The 17,344-nt window shown below is 42.5% G+C and overlaps 1 protein-coding gene across 1 annotated transcript; it reads right to left on the bottom strand.

Moving 5' to 3' along the window:
• Nucleotides 1-537: 537 nt before the first annotated feature.
• On the bottom strand, nt 538-16,087 carry LOC117677528 (homeobox protein goosecoid). The gene is made up of 4 exons (XM_087890980.1): nt 15,887-16,087; nt 10,566-10,743; nt 8,574-8,749; nt 538-2,642 (listed from the first exon to the last, which is right to left on the bottom strand). Exons 2-4 carry the CDS (start codon nt 10,726-10,728, stop codon nt 2,262-2,264), a joined length of 720 nt encoding a protein of 239 aa, XP_087747106.1. The 5' UTR covers nt 10,729-10,743; nt 15,887-16,087; the 3' UTR covers nt 538-2,261.
• Nucleotides 16,088-17,344: the final 1,257 nt, after the last annotated feature.

Here is a 17,344-nt window from a genome sequence, read left to right on the forward strand (position 1 = left end):
AAGCAGGAATCATTCCATTTGGTATTACTTGGTAATATATGAATATGGGGTTCATGTTTATTATTTGCTCAATACCCCTTGTTTTGTTTTGTTCTGTTCATTTTGCTGTCTATTAGATTATTTTAGTCTGGGCTGTTTGCTTGATTTAACATTCTTCGTTGTTTTTATGCTTTCTCTAATTTTGTATAGTACAGTCATCCGAGTCCACTGAAGTTGGTGGCCAATCCATTACATTTAAATAAATAATAATCACAGGCAAGTTAAGCAACTCTTTGCTCAAAGAAGTTCTTCAAGACACAGTTGTGCTGTAGGGTTTTTTTTTTCAACCAAAAATGTTTTGTACACTTTTAAATAGCAGTGATCCAAAGTGAAATATGTTTGCATTTTCCATTGTTCTGATACAGTAAATCTGGCAATGAGCAAGACAAAGTAAATTAATTTCTTACACTGCAGAAATCTTCTAGTGAACTGGGATTCAGGAAGCCATTCCAATAAAGGTCTATTAGGAGGAGGAAGAGCACAGATCAAGCAGAGATACAACAGAGAAACTCTTTCTATTTAATTACTATAGAAGGTATTTCAGCATAAAACCACAGTACAAGAATTAAGGCGAGTACTTTAGCAAGTTGTTCATAGGGCTATCATTCTAATTATAGGATGCTATAGATACATTATTTGAAATGTGGATTTACAGGCGGCTGTTACATATAAGTTGGGTTGACAAAATCCAAAATGAGGAGGTGATAAGCCACCTGGGAAAGCAAAGGCAAATCATCAAAATCATAAAAAAGCTAAAGTTATAATATTTTGGTCATGTGATGCGCCAGAAAAATACAGCATACTTCACTTAATCCTCCAAGGAAAGATTGAAGGCAAACGAGGTCCAGGCAGAAGAAGAACATCATGGCTTCAAAATCTAAAGGACTGGTTTGGACAAAACACAACAGCACTTTATTGTGCTGCTGTTGATAAAAATAGGATCACCAACATGCTCGTCAATGTCCGATGATGGATATGTCACAAGAAGAAGAAGACATACATTAGCTTATGCAATTAACACTTTGTCTCCTGGCGTACTAGCCAATCTCCCCTGGCTGTTTTTTGGAAAATTATTTAAGAGAAAGGTGGGCAATTCCTGGTCTTTGGGTGACCCCAATTGTTTTTGTTTCTGACTTTGCTTTACAGAGAAAAAATTAAGAGAAAAACAAATAATAAATAAATAATACTTTATAATAAAGACACATGGTTCCAAGATCATAAAGAATGTTAACTGGCCATCCATATAACCAATTTAAGATTATATTGTTACCCAGCTTTAAGTATTCTTTTAATGTTGATGCTCAAAATAGAGTTAGGCAATTACAAAGTTATCCCTGAATCAGGGAGTCATTAAGATAAAATTAATCCTCCTTCACTTAACCTGAATGTGACTCATGAAATAAAGAAACCAGATGCTAAGATAAGCAAGTGTAAATAAATAAATCTTATTGTATACTCTCATTACATTCTTGCCTTAGACATGTGACTTAAAGTCTTTCAGGGTGTTTGTCTTTCTGGATCTGGTGAACCCACAAGGTTTCTCTCAAAACAAATTTTTATAGCAGGGATGTCCAACCATGGCAACTTTAAGACCTGTGGATTCAATTCTAAGAAATGGGGAATTCTGGAAGTTGATGTCCACAGGTTTTAAAGTTGCCAGTGTTGGACACCTCTCTTTTACAGGATGGTTAGTTAGTTGACTGATCAGAGGGTTAATGGATACTATTTCCACCAAGAAGATATCCTCCCAAGTTGGCTGGTGTATATTCTTGGGCTTCTGGATCCAGATCAGTGGTGGGTTGCCCCTGGTTCAGACCGGTTCGCAAGAACTGGTAGTAAAACCGGTGGGAGACTCCGCCCACCGACCCCATTGTCATCAGGAAGCTTCTGCGCGCGCAGCCCCGTTGTGAACCAGTAGTAAAGGTAAGTACAACCCACCCCTGATCCAGATGTAATGGAATAGCAATTCCAACACATCTTCTGGCCCACATATCTGGATGACTCCACGGAAGACCACTGTTGGTTTTCCTTGCCCAGATGGCCTTTCCAAACTACCCTCTTCAAGTCTTTTTAATCTACCTTTCTTATTTTGCTCTGTGGGTATGATGAGCTTCATCTATTACATAATGACTAATCTAAGAGTGTTGAAGGGCTGGGCCTCATAGCTGATGGGAAGGGATTAAGCCACCTCTACAGACATCTTGGAAAACAGGTGTTTGCCTCTATGCAGTTAGCCAATAAGCTGGCAAGGACCAGGTGGGTCCATAGCACAACCCTAAATCCTGACATTTCTGGAGCTCTTTGTGGAGTGATGTTGGGTCAGGAGGTGGAGAAGAACTGCCAGGAGATCTTGAACTGTCCCCTGGGAAGGAGCATGGAAAGCTAGCCATGCTCTCTTTTGTAATGGACACCACACACTGTTTTCTTTCCAGCACGCTGGTCACTGAGACTGGTTGGATCCAAGACATCTTCAAATGGCACCATTCTTCTGCATCTTGTCTTTGGCCTCCTCCAGTGGTCTCTAGGAATGCAGTTGACCTTGGTTTCTTTGCTGAGCTAGGTTGGCCCTTGCGGACTTTTGCTCGGCGATTTTTGAACCATACCTGTGATGGGGCCAAGAAGGGTTGGGGGGGGGGAAAGTGATACTTGGGTTAAGGATTATGGAAATTCTCCATTGTACGAAAAATGTTCTTTGCAGCTATGGAACTGTAAAGCCTGAAGATGGAAAGTGGAATTCAAACAAAGGAAATTCCTGCCTTGCAGAAAATTAGCAACATAGGTGAAAACATTCTGGATCAGGTATTTTATTATTATTTTTCAAAGTGTATACAGATAGTCCTCAACATACAATTGGACCAGAATCTCCATTGCTAAGCAAAGTGGTTAAGTGAGCCATGCCCGATTCTACAACCTTTTTGCCATGGTTGTTAAGTGAATCACTGCAGTTGTTAAAGGAATCATTTGGTCATTAAGTAAATCCAACCTCCCCCATTGGTTTTACTTTTTGGAAGTCAACAGGGAAGGTGACAAATGGCGATCCTACAACCCCAGAAAACGACAACCATGGTTAGTACATGCCAATTGCTAAGAGCTCAATTTCGATCATACAACCATGGGGTTGCTGTGACAGTCATAAGTATGAGGACTGGTTGTTAGTCATTTTTTCCATGCTGCTCTAACTTCGAACGGTCACTAAACAAATGGCTGTACGTCAAGGACTACCTGTATATTGCTGTAATCTATAAGGATTTGTCTTGATGACTGTTCCAAGTGCCTCTTTCTCTTCTCTTTGACTCACATGAGAATACAGATAATATAGTGCCCTGCACTACCCACATAATCACAGGTGTCAAACTCGTGGCATCATGTTGCTGTCACGGCAGGCGTGGGCATCACATTATGTAACAACCAGTTCACCCAGCACTGAAAATGTGAGTGTGAGCACATGCTCGCTTCATTTGCATGCGTGTCTTCTGTGCATGCTTGTGGCTTCAAAAACACGGCGACTATATAGGACAGGATAGCGCCAGGGCAGGTGGGTGGGCCCAGCTGCTGGTCGGAACTACCGGTTCGCCCAAACTGGCAACAGCCCACCTCTGATCATTGGAAAAGAACCTTGGTGGCGCAGCAGACTAATGTACTATTAAGTAATACCAGCTGCCTGCAATTACTGCAAGTTCAAATCTCACCAAATTCAAGGTTGACTCAGCCTTCCATCCTTTCGAGGTAGGTAAAATGAGGATCCGGATTGTGGGGGCAATAAGCTGACTTTGTATAAAAAAGAACACCGCTTAGGGGGGGCCAAAAGCCCTACTAAGCAGGTATTTACAAAAGTATGAAGGCTATTGCTTAACGCATTGTAAGCCACCCTGAGTCTCCGGAGAAGACCAATAAATAAATAAATATATATATATATCATGTCGTTTTCCCCCTTCGTGGGGGTGTGGCTTGCGTGTGACGCATCCAGCCCATGGGTACCAGTTTGACACCCCTGCACATAATCAAATAGTTAAAACATGTGAGAAAAGCAGAAATACGCCCTGAGACAGATGCAATGTATTTCTTTATTACCCAAGGACCACACACCTTAAGGTGGTAAATGGGTTGGAAAGAATCCACGCTTGATAGGTGGCATTGTAGGACAGTGTTTCCCAACCTTGGCCACTTCCAGATGTGTAAATCTCAAATTGCAGAATTCCACAACCAACGTAACCATTGATGAGAATTCTGGGAGTAGCAGTCCACACATCTTAAATTTGCCAAGGTTGGGAAGTGCTAGTGTAGGACTTTGGAAAACAAGGCAACTCTTAATGCAATAGTGTACTTTTTCCTTTCTTTTTAAGAAAACATGTTTCCAACATGCTCACTGCTTTTACTTACGCCTACAAAATACAATTTCTAATGCGCAACTCTTTATAAAATGTACACTTCAAATGCACTTATTCATAACGGACAGTTGCTAACATCCAGTTTTAGCAAACAGTCGTCTTCTTTTTTTTCTTTTTTTTTTTGATTTATATGCCGCCCTTCTCTGGAGACTCAGGGGGGCTTACAATGCATTAAGCAATAGCCTTCATACTTTTGTATATTTATACAAAGTCAGCTTATTGCCCCCACAAACCGGGTCCTCATTTTACCTACCTTAGAAAGGATGGAAGGCTGAGTCGACCTTGAGCCTGGTGAGATTTGAACTTGCAGTAATTGCAGGCAGCAGATGTAAGTGGATGTTAATAACAGTGCTTTCATCACCTCATTCAATGGTTTCAATTGTTTCATCACCTCATTCAATGGTTTTCAACTTTAGCAACTTTAAGAGGTGTGGACATCAACTCCCAGAATTCCCCACCCAGAATTCGAGGAAATGAAGTCCACGGCTCTTAAAAGTTATTAAGGTTGAGAAACACTGCCCTAATTTATACTACAGTACTCAGTACTGTATATGAAAGTTTGAAGATAGGAAAACAGACACTACGGGGGCGCTGTGCATGGCAGACTGCTACTTAAAAACATTGAGGGGGTCCTTGGTGCTCTCTGAGCTTGGTTGTTTTCTTGCAGATGTTTCATTACCCAATGCAACATCTGCAAGAAAACAGTCAAGCTCAAAGAGCACCAAGGACCCCCCTCATTTCAACCCTGAGCTACAAATATTCTCCTTTATCGCTACCTATAACATTGTCTTAACAGATGTCGTTATGTCATCATTTAAAGAGCATTAAGAGTTGTTAACCTAATCTTGCAAAGCTTCTTCTCCAGTAATATTGTACTGCAAACTAGGGCATACGAAACCTTTGCTAGACCAATTCTCGAATACAGCTCGTCTGCCTGGAATCCACACTGTATATTGGACATTAATACAATTGAGTGAGTCCAGAGGTATTTCACGAGAAGAGTACTCCACTCCTCTGCTCACAACAGAATATCTTATGCCACCAGGCTTGAAAGTTTGGGCTTAGACAACTTAGAATTACCCGCCTTCTGTCTGACCTAAGCATAGTACACAAAATTATCTTCTACAACCTCCTACCTGTCAATGACTAGTTCAGCTTCAACCACAACAATACATGAGCACACAATAGATACAAACTCAAAACCACTCCAGACTCAATTGCAGAAAATACGACTTCAGCAACAGAGTGGTCAATGCCTTGGAATGCACTACCTGACTCTGTGGTTACATCCCCAAAGCCCCCAAACTTTAACCTTAGACTGTCTACTGTTGACCTCACACCATTCCTAAGAGGTCTGTAAGAGGCGTGCATAAGAGGACCAGCGTGCCTACCGTCCCTGTCCTATTGTCCCCATTTATTTGTATCTATTTTCTGTATTCATAATCATGTTTACACTTATATCTGTTATCTTATACATGCTTGATGAAAGAAAGAAAGAAAGAAAGAAAGAAAGAAAGAAAGAAAGAAAGAAAGAAAGAAAGAAGGAAAGAAAGAAAGAAAGAGCCTTCTTTTCACAATCCCTAATTACAACGTGACCAAAGATGGATCAGTGTTCTACTGTATATGCATGTAATACATACCGGTACATGGTTATATGGGACAGTATGTGTCCATTGCTAATCATGCATGGATGCAGAACAGGGAAGTGCAGCCAAGTGGTTTTGCATTGGCGCTGGAGTGCAATCAAATTAATTGAGATTAAACTTTCCATAGTGTGCAATGAATATTAACACACACAGGAAAGTTATTAAACTCTCCAGTTGTTCAGGTGAACAGCCAGTTGTTGAACTCCCTTCTCTGGGTGCAAGAAAACTTATTACACCAAAAAGAAGAGCAAAATTGCAGGTAATAAGATAAGGGTACATAGCATGTCCGTGGAAAGATAAGGGTATTTATTACGAAACATCCAAGAATGGTCCCTGTAATAAATTGTGAAAATTTGGAAAGTATGACGCCAGCACCCTGTTCAGAGAAGAGTTGTAAAAAGTCAAACCATTAATTAAGTGATTTTGACATTTCCATTTATGAGGGTGAGTAAACCCACTCGGTTCTCCTGCAAAACTAGTGCCCAAATTGTGACAAAGATCATTCAAAACAATGGAATGGAATGGATAAGCTCCATTTGAATCAGGACCACTTCTCATTCAGGGTGCAGGAGAAATTTTACTTCAATTCACATTCAGCTGCCAAGATTTGAATTCTGTAGTTTTGGGGGCAAACATGAACTGAAACTTAAGTTACCTGCTGAAGTTATGTTTTCTCCAAATTTTGTTATACAATCTGTTATACAATCAAAAGGTAACATATCTTGGGAAACTTGTGGCCCTCCCCAAAATTAAAGTAAGCCTTATCCAAAAATTATTTAACTCATGGGAAGGGCAAGAGGCAAAACAAGAGTCAAACCAACATGTGTATCACAGTTAGTTTGCTCCTCTTACTGGCAGCAGGCAATCTGCTGTTTTGTACAACTTTATAATTAATGGCAATTAAGAATAACGGAGCTTGGGAGACAGAACCTCTGATCTCGGTTGCCAACCCAGATTGTATCCTTGTAGAATAACAGAGTTGGAAGCAGAGGTGGGTTTCAGCAGGTTCTGACCAATTCTGGAGAACCGGTAGCAGAAATTTTGAGTCGTTCGGAGAACCGGTAAATGCCACGTCTGACTGGCCCCACCTCCATCTATTCTCTGCCTCCTGAGTCCCAGCTGATCAGGAGGAAATGGGGATTTTGCAGTATCCTTCCCCTGGAGTGGGGAGGGAATGGAGATTTTACAGTATCCTTCCCCTGCCACACCCAACAAGCCATGCCCACCAAGCCACGCCCACAGAACCGGTAGTAAAAAATTTTGAATCCCACCACTGGTTGAAAGGGATTTTGGAGGTCTTCTAATCCAATTCCCTGCTCAGGCACGAAACCCTATACCAGTGATGGCTAACCTTTTTGCCATCGCGTGCCAGGAGGGGGTGGGGCAAGGGGGGCCCGCGCATGCCCAAAGCCATAATTCTATGTGCCCTACCCCTGTGCATATGTGCGTGCCCCCCCCCGGTCCTGGCACGCAATGGCCCGGTAGGCCTGTTTTTCTCTCTCACCTGGCTCCAGAGCCTCTCTATGAGACTGGGGAGGGCGAAAACAGCCTTCCCTACCCCCACCCTCGGGAGGCCCTCAGAAATGGCCCATTTCCCAACTTCCAGTTGGACAGGAAGTGACATTTTTTGCAGTCCCCAGTCTCCAGAGACTCCTAGAGAGGCTCTGGAGCTAGGTGAGAGAGAAAAACGGGCCTTCCCCATCACCCCCCAGGCCCTCTGGAGGCAGGAAATAGCCCGTTTCCCTACTTCTGGTGGGCCCAGAAGGCCTGCAAATCAGCTGGTGCACCAGAGCTCAGTTCGCATGTCCACTGGTATGGCTATGCATGCCACCTGTGGCACACATGCCATAGGTTTGCCATCATGGTCCTATACTAATTCAGACAAATAGTTGTGTAATCTCTTCTTAAAAACATCCAGTGTTGGTGCACCCACAACTTCTGGGTGCAAATCATTCCACTGTTCTAACTGTCAGGAAATTTCTCCTTAGTTCCAGGTTAGTTCTCCTCTTGATTAATTTCTATCCATTGCTTGTCCTGCCTTCAGGTGCTTTGCAGATTGTAATCCATCTGAGCACAAAGTACCAGGAAATCTATGCTTGACAGATGAATCTTTGTTAGGGAAGCTTGACACTGCAATAACAAAATGAAACCAATGAAAACTTTTGCAATAAAACCTGTTACCTTGAAAAGCTTGTGGTGACTAGAAACAGAGGCAGTACTGTATAGCAGTGTTACTCAACCTTGGCAGTTTGAAGATAGGTGGACTTCAACTCCCAGAATTCAAGGCTGTCTGGCTGGGGAATTCTGGGAGTTGACATCCACTCATCTTCAAGCTGCCAAGGTTGAAAAACACTGCTGTAGACGTTGGAGAGAAATCAGAAATGGGAATTTCTGATGTAATTCCAGCAAGTAATCTCTCGTTTCTCCCACTTGTGCCTAATGTTGAGAATTTCTGATGGCAAATCTGCAACATCCATCTGGAAGGATTACAAAGGCTCACCTGAACCCGTGCTTCAGGTAGATTGGCAAACATGGCCAGGCGCTCCCTAGTGTTCACATCTGGGTAATGGGTCACTTTGAAAGTGTTCTCCAGTGCCTCCAACTGTTCTTCGGTGAAAGCTGTACGGCTCCTCCGCCGTTTCTGGGAGAGTCCATAGGACAGGTCCAGTAACAGGGCTGTGTGTTTGGAGAATGGAGGAAGGGAAGGGTCATTATAGGTGACTTTTTGTTGGAATATATTGTTGGAATGTATTTTTGTGCAACAACTACAGTAATATTCAGTCAGTAGATAGCAGTGTTTACAAGTTTGGATCTAAACTCTGTCTTTTCTTCTAAGAAGAGTTTCCTGTTTCTTGTTACATCCTAACAGTTAAGCAGTAAAGCACATGGTGACTGTGCACTTTGTTCGATCGGTGGTGCTATATATAAACAGAATTTCTAACACTTTTATCTCCCCAATTCATTCAAGGTGAAACCTAAAGCCAAAGTGGGGAATCCTCTCTTCAGATCTGTAAGTATTCTGTCAGTTTTGCTGGCAAATACCTGTAGCTCTGGTGTAGGATGAGGGTGAATGTTTATTCTCTGAGCTTGTCAGTTGGTTTCTGAACATTTCATTACAGGCTAGGTAACATCTTCAGAAGAGTTTAGTTTAAACTCCACTGAAGATATTACTTAGCCTGGCAACAAAACGTTTGGAGTCCAACCCATAAACTCGGAGAACAAACCTTCACCCATATTCTGTCAGTGCCAAATGAGAGCAAGGTAAGATTTGTATAGGTAGCCATCCCTTTTCTACTCATCCCCCCCCCCCGAAGAGGCATCCACCAAGGGGTCAAAGACATCAAAATAGCAGATATAACTGAACAATAAAAGCGTTGCCCCTTTCTGACGTCTGTCATGTGCATCACTCATACGTGAAAAGAGGTGTGGCTTTGATCGCCCAGTTGTGCTCAATGCTTTGACATCATTCACACCTTTATTTATTTAAAACATTGATATAGCCACCCATCTTTTAATCAACTCTGTGCGGCACCCCATCAAGATACATAAAATCACATTAAACCAGACAGGTAGTCCTCAACTTACAAAAGTTTGTTTAGTGACTGTTTCAACAGCATTGAAAAAAGTGACTTATTACCGTTTTTCACACTTAGTACCAGTGTGATTCATCTAACAACTATAGCAAGAAAGGTCGTAAAAAGGGGCAAAACACAGTTAATTATTGTCTCTCTGTCTGTTCTGCCCCAGCTACGGATCCCAAAGAACACAGCACACACAAAGTCTGTACAAAACTTAAATTTACTAAAATAACTCAGTCTTTTCCAAACAAAGGCTGTTAAGAAACTGCTGTTAAGAAACTTTCTTAACAGCCTACAAGAAACCAAAGATAAAGTAATCACAATCTTACTAAGGTTGGCAGAAAGCCCAGAAGCAATTTGCAGAGAATCCAGACGCGAAGGAGAATGAACTAAAGTTGTTCCCTACAACTTGCTTCAGTTGGCGTTCCTCCTTAAATAGGCTAAGGGAGTGGCCAATTAGCTCCAAGCCTTACTCTCGGGGAGACCTCCTCCTGAGGAGCCACTCCTGCCTTTTGGCAGCTCTGTGCACCCGTGCATCGAGAAGAGGCTCCTCCTCTTCTTCCTCTTCACTTAAAGGAGCTTCTGGAGGTTCTGAAGGCCCTGGCTGAATCCCTGCCTCTGGCACCACATCTTCTCCAGCCTCCACATTGTCTGACTCGATCACCAGCTGCACAGGCTGCTGGCGCAGCACCACACCAGCCTCCTCACTTTCAGAATCAGCTACAATCCGCACAGGCTGCTGATAGGCCACAACACTGTCTATTGTTAACTAATGTTGGGCTCAATTGCAGTCATAAGTCGAGGACTACTGTAAAACAATCTAAATGTAGGAGAAGAACAGGGTATGAAGGTCAGCAATTTGACAGTGGCTGTGTGACTCGCTCATCACCAGCCTGACAGACAGAATCTCTCACCTGCCAAATGGTCTGACGTGAGGACCTGGCAGTAAGCAGAGGGCTGAGTCCCAGCCGACAAGGCATAACCCTCTGGTGTTGGTTGAGGAGGCTGCAGGCTGTATCCCAGGGATGGGAAGGCAAGAAGTGGATGAGCAATGGCTCCACGAAGGTAGTATATCATGCCTGTTCTCTTTGCCTAGAGGAGGTGAAAAGAGAAGAGAAGAAAGAGGTGAAAATATATTATACCAAAGGTGCTTTTTCAAAAGGCAACTGGACTTTGTTCTTGAAGATGTTTCGCTTCTCATCCAAGAAGCTTCTTCAGTTCTTCAGGCGTTCTTCAGAACTGAAGAAGCTTCTTGGATGAGAAGCGAAATGTCTTCAAGAAAAAACCGAGAAAGTCCAGTTGCCTTTTGAAAAAGCACCTTTGGGACAACCATGACCTGGATGATTGAGAATCTCCATAGATACGTAAAAATATATTGTTACGAGTTGATCAACATTCTTTTTAATGTCATTTTCAGGGCTTGGGGGTCAGGGGAGGTCTGAAGAAAGGAGATTGAAAAATTCAAGATGGTGGACACAACAACGCAATCAAAGCCAGTCTGCACCCTTTTTTGTGCATTGGAATATACTGTTCATTTTTAAAAGTCCACAGACGGGCAAAGAAATGGTGCAAGATCTAAGAGACAAAATGAATCAGGAAGAACTGAATATGTACAACCTGGAAGACAGAAGTGGAAGGGGGGAACATGATTAAAACAGGTGTGAAATGTAAAATTTGTTACTACCGGTTCTGTGGGCATGGCTTGGGGAGGGGGGTAATGTGACTGGATGGGCGTGGCCAACTTTTTTTTCCTTTTTAACTTTTCAAAGCATTTTTTCTAATGCTTTGAAAAGCCTCTGCCGATCAGGCAACTCAGCTGGGATCATCAGAGAGGCTTTTTAAAAAATACCTCTCTGCCAATCAGGCAACTCAGCTGGGAACGTCAGAGACTTTTCAAAGCATTTTCTACCACCTCTTCGGCCAAGAGGTTGCAGAAAAAAATGCTTTGAAAAGCCTCTGACGATCCCAGCTGAGCCATGCGATCATCAGAGGCTTTTTTTTTTTACTTTTACTCCAGTCCGAACCGGGAGCATTTCACCCCTGGACTAAAACCTTTAAATATATTAAATGTGTAAATAAAATTCTCAAAGACAGTATTTTCAACGTTAAGCAAAAATCAAGAACACAGGGGCATAACCTCAAACTGACAGGAAGGGAGTTCAAAAGTAACATTAGACAGTATTACTTCAAGGGCAAGGAAAGACTAAATGAGGAAGATACAGGAGTTGAAATGTAGTAACGAACAAATGGAAATGGAACTGACACAGAATGTATGATCAAAATTTAGTACATTGTTATTTCTATATATATAAATCAATATTAGAATATATGTATAAATAGTAAATTGAAGTAAGGGAGAAAAATGGATATATAAGAAATGATTACTGATGCAGAAATGTTGTAAGGAAGAAAATTGTAAAAAAAAATTGTTTGTTTTAAAAAAAACTGTTTTAATAAAAAAAAAAAATTAAAAAAGAAAGTATTACTTCATAAAAAGTGTAATGGAAGCTTGGAACCAACTTCCAGCAGAGTAACTGAGTAACTGAGTAAACTCAGTAACTGAGCTTAAACATTCTTGGGATAAACACATGTCCATCATCTGACAAAAAATTAAAAATAAATATATAAATAAAATATAAAAATAATAATTAAAATTAATAAATTAAAAAGGAAAGGAAAGGGGGAAAAAAAAACCCAAAAGGCAGACTCCGTGCACCACGAGCTCTTTTTCTGCCATCCAATTTTTTATGTTTCTATGACACATTTTTTAAAATCACAAGAGAGTTCATTCTGTGTGGTTTTTTTTTTTTTTTTTACCCTTTTGCAGATCCTTCTGCTGTTCTTCTTTCTCAACTGCCAGGCTGAACTGCTCTTCTGGCAGAAAGCCGTCCCAGCATGCAGGCAGCTGTCACACAAGTCAATGCAAGCCAAATCAATTTTGCATTCTGCCTTTAGACACTATTGGAATCCTGGAAGCAAACAACGCTGCTACAATTGAGGGTGAACTTAAAATCTGTGTGACTCATGCCTAGGGACAAAACAATGGCAGGTTCTTTGATCACAGGTAACGTGTCAGTGTTATCAAATCTGAAGTTTTACTTGCTGTGTTGGAACCAACTCCATAAGTTATTGATTGATTTCCTTTGCACCTTGTTGCAATCAATTTGATTCTCAGCATTTGCACAATGAAGGTAGTCTTCGACTTATGACCACAACTGAGCCCTAATTGACAGGACCTGCAACATACCCAGCTTTCTCATCCTGTGGATGTAATAGGGTGGAGGAATTAGGAGAGAAGCAGTCCTTCACATAAACCCTATTATGGTTTAATAGAGGTAAAGGTAAAGGTTCTCCTCGCACATATGTGCTAGTCGTTCCCAGCTCTAAGGGGCGGTTCTCATCTCCCGTTTCAAAGCCGAAGAGCCACCGCTGTCCAAAGACGTCTCCGTGGTCATGTGGCCGGCATGACTAAACGCCAAAGGCGCACAGAACGCTGTTACCTTCCCACCAAAGGTGGTCCCTATTTTTCTACTTGCATTTTTACATGCTTTTGAACTTCTAGGTTGGCAGAAATTGGGACAAGTAACAGGAGCTCACCCCGTTATACGGTGCTAGGGATTCGAACTGCTGAACTGCCGACCTTTCTATCAACAAGCTCAGCGTCTTAGCCACTGAGCCATTGCGTCCCATTCAGGGGTGAAATGCTCCCATTCGCGATGGCGGCGGGTGGTTCAGAGAACCGATAGCAAAAATCCATGCGCCCCCCCCCCCCTCCACCATGCCCAGCTGAGCCGCAGGATCATCAGAGACTTTTTTTTTTTTTACTTTTAAAAGCATTTTTTCTACAACCTCTTCCAACCAAAAAATGCTTTTAAAGTAAGTAAAAAAAAAAAAGCCTCTGATGATCCTGCGGCTCAGCTGGGATCATCAGAGGCTTTTCAAAGCATTTTTTTCTGCAACCTCTTGGCCCAAGAGGTGGTAAAAAAAAATGCTTTGAAAAGTCTCTGATGATCCCAGCTGAGTTTTCTGATCGGCAGAGAGGTATTTTTTAAAGAGCCTCTCTGACGATCTCAGCTGACTTTCCTAATGGCAGAGAGAGATTTTTTAAAATGCCTCTCTGACGATCCCAGCTGAATTTCCTGATGGGCAGAGGCTTTTCAAAGCATTAGAAAAAATGCTTTGAAAAGTTTAAAAAAAAAAAAGTTGGCCAAGCCCACCCAGTCACATTACCCCCACCCCCAAGCCATGCCCACAGAACTGGTAGTAACGAATTTTACATTTCACCCCTGGTCAGACTGGTTTAATATCATGCCCTAACTCACCCAACACATTAAAATAAGCGCTGGCTTCCTACAACAATGTGGTTAACTAAACCGACTCAGCCTCACATTAGCTCAGTTCAGCCTCTTGCCTGAACATCCCCAGAGACATCTCAGATTTGACATGGCACATTCTCATTAGTAATGTAAGATATCCAGCTATCACTAAACCAGCAAATCCCTAAAGAAAACAGCCCTGATATCCCATATCAACGGCCAGGGGATGTTCTAGGATGCTCAAAATGAGTAGGGAGAAAATAATGTCCAAACCACATTTATTATAGCCAAGGAAATTTTCTCCCAAATTTTGAGCTCATCATAATGTGGCATAATTTCCATTATTATTAGTTTACACAATCATAGGCCAAACAATAGCACTAGCAATAGCATTTAGACTTATATACCGTTTCTTGGTGCTTTATAGCCCTCTCTAAGTGATTTACAGCAGAGGTTTCCGACCTTGGCAACTTTAAAACTTGTGGACTTCAACTCCCAGAGTTCCTCAGCCAGCTTTGCTATTTGCTGGCTGAGAAATTCTGGGAGTTGAAGTCCACAAGTCTTAAAGTTGCCAAGGTTGGAAACCCCTGGTTTACAGAGTCAGCCTATTGCTCCCAACAATCTGGCTCCTCATTTTACCGACCACGGAAAGATAGAAGGCTGAGTCAACCGTGGGCCGGTGAGAATCGAACTGCTGTCAGTCAACAGAATTAGCTTGCAATACTGCCTTCTAACCATTGCACCATTGCATCTTCTAAGCTGAGAGGGTTTGTCTACAAATTGGGTACAATGTGGAAAAGCAAGAATAAATCCAAGCAACAATCTAGGTTCTCATTTTATCGATCTCGGAACAATGGAAGGCTGAGTCAGCCTTGAGCCAGTCAGGATTGAACTCCTGGCAGTGGACAGAGAGTTAGCTTGCAATACTGCATTCTAACCACTATGCCACCACATCTCCTAAACTAGAAGAGTTTGTCTACAAATTGGGCAAAGCGTGGAAAAGCAAGAATCAATCCAAGCAGTGCCATGAGGACAGGGATGATAAGATACAAGCAGAATAAACAGGACGTGCCACTCAATAAAGCAGGGCTGGAAAATGGTAAGAAATATAGCATAATTAGGTTTGTATAATGCAGGTAGTTCTCAGCTTACAACCACAATTGAGCCCAACATTTCTGTTGCTAAGCGAGACAGTTAAGTGAATTTTGCCCCATTTTTACGATCTTTCTTGACAGCGAATCACTGCAATTCTTAAGTTAGTAACACAGTTGTTAAGTGAATATAGCTTCCCCATTGACTTTGCTTGTCAGAAGGTAGCAAAAACGGATCCTGGGACACTGCAGCTGCCATAAATATGAGCCAATTGCCAAGTGTCAGAATTTTAATCACAGGACCATGGGAATGCTGCAATGGTCGTAAGTGTAAAAGAACGGTCATAAGTCACTTTGTATAGGGTTGTTGTAAATTTGAATGGTCACTGAATGAACTGTTGTAAGTCAAGGACTATCTGTACTCTTAACCAGAATTTTGAGCTGGTACAAGGTACTGAATCATAAACTAACCACTTGCTTAGTTTTACAAAACATCCCAAACCCTAAGTCCTCACCAAGATTAGCACTAGCCAAACACAACCTATATGTGAATGCATCTGCTAAGTTTATATTTAGATGATTCCCTGTGTTGTGTGAATGCAACCAATTCTATCAGTCTGGGGTGTAGGAGGAAAGGAAGACCCTTTCACCTCTTAGTCTAAGAAATCTTTGTGTGTTCAGACAAACACACCTCAAGCCCATCTGCAAAAGTCTAGAGTCTAAAATCACCAAACTATACCACGACACAAATAAAATTTCTCTGAACTTGGCACGTTGCGCTTATCTCTAATTCAGAAGTGTGACCCTTGTCACACCCATATCACTTACCAGCTCCAAGATCTCTTCTTTACTCTTTCGGCTTTGTGGACCTGATGACAATTCCCCTCCTCTTCTGCTATTTAACCACCTCAGGATGGGGGGAAACAATATATGTCCATTCACTGCTCAGCGCCCCCCCCCCCCCACCTCTCTCTACAATCTCATTCCCCACCTGCTCAGACCACATCTAAGAGGAACACAACCAAAGCCGGATTAAAAAGTTTATTTTTTTTTCCCTCTCTGGGAGTGGGGCTGGGGGGATTTGAAGAGGCTTAAGTGGAGCTCAGGGACATGTGTGCGTGTGTCCATGGGTCCATTTTGTTCACCATTCAAAACGTGGATTAATTTTCAGGGGGGTAAAAGAATGTCAAAGAGTTAAAAGGCTGTGGCTTCCCTGCTCTCTTCGACCCTCCAAGCGGGCCTAAGCTTCTGGCTTTTCTACTAAGCGGTCATTAATTTCCAAACAGAATTTTTTCTTTTTTTAATTTGATTTATATGCCGCCCTTCTCCGGTGACTCAGGGCGGCTTACAATGTGTTAAGCAATAGCCTTCATACTTTTGTATATTTATACAAAGTCAGCTTATTGCCCCCACAAATTGGGTCCTCAATTTACCTACCTTAGAAAGGATGGAAGGCTGAGTCAACCTGGAGCCTGGTGAGATTCAAACTTACAGTAATTGCAGACAGCTGGTGTTAATCACAATGCTATCAGTCTGCTGAGCCACCAGGCCCTGAATTGAATGGAAAAACCAAGGCACCATTCAATTATACGAAAAAAGATTTCTCAAGGTTGAAATCTTAATTTGCCTAACCCAGTAACTTTTAACATTTTGAAGACAAAGCTGGAAAAACTTTTAAGAAAAGGTAGCCAACCAATTAATAGAGCCAGAGCAGGGATGGGCTGCTGGGGGTTCGCAAGGGTTTGGGAGAACCTCTAGCTAAGATTCTGTGCAGTTCAGAGAACCCCCAAATCCACTCCTGGCTTGCCCTGCCCACCTCACCCCGCCCCTCTCAGGGGTCCCCACACGGCCTTTTTTGGGTGCAGGGCGTGCACAGAGGCTCAGGGAGGGCAAAAAACAGGCCTACTGGAAGTTTGGGAAGGCCAGAGATGGGCCAGAGGGCCTCTGGAGGCTGGGGTGCCGTTTTAGCCTCAAAAAAAGCCTCCGGAGCCTGGGGAGGGCAAAAACGCCCCCCTGCTGTGGTGCAGGAGGCCGACTAGGCCATGCCCACCATGGCCACACCCACCCAGCATCCAGGCAGAGAACCCCTTGCTAAAATTTTTGAAGCCCAACCCTGAGCCAGAGGTTGAAGTACTGAAATGACCAAGGAGGTCTTCTCTTCAGCAGAAGGGACAACTCGTGGCCAGGGCCGTCTTAACAGCATTATGGGCCCTGGGCATAGCAGTGTACTGGGGCCCTTACGACAACTACTCACAGGAATAAAAATGTAAACGGTCGATAAAATTA

The sequence above is a fragment of the Pantherophis guttatus genome, chromosome 1 (genome assembly GCF_059756535.1).
Source record: "Pantherophis guttatus breed Tessera chromosome 1, ASM5975653v1, whole genome shotgun sequence".
Lineage (NCBI taxonomy): Eukaryota > Metazoa > Chordata > Lepidosauria > Squamata > Colubridae > Pantherophis > Pantherophis guttatus.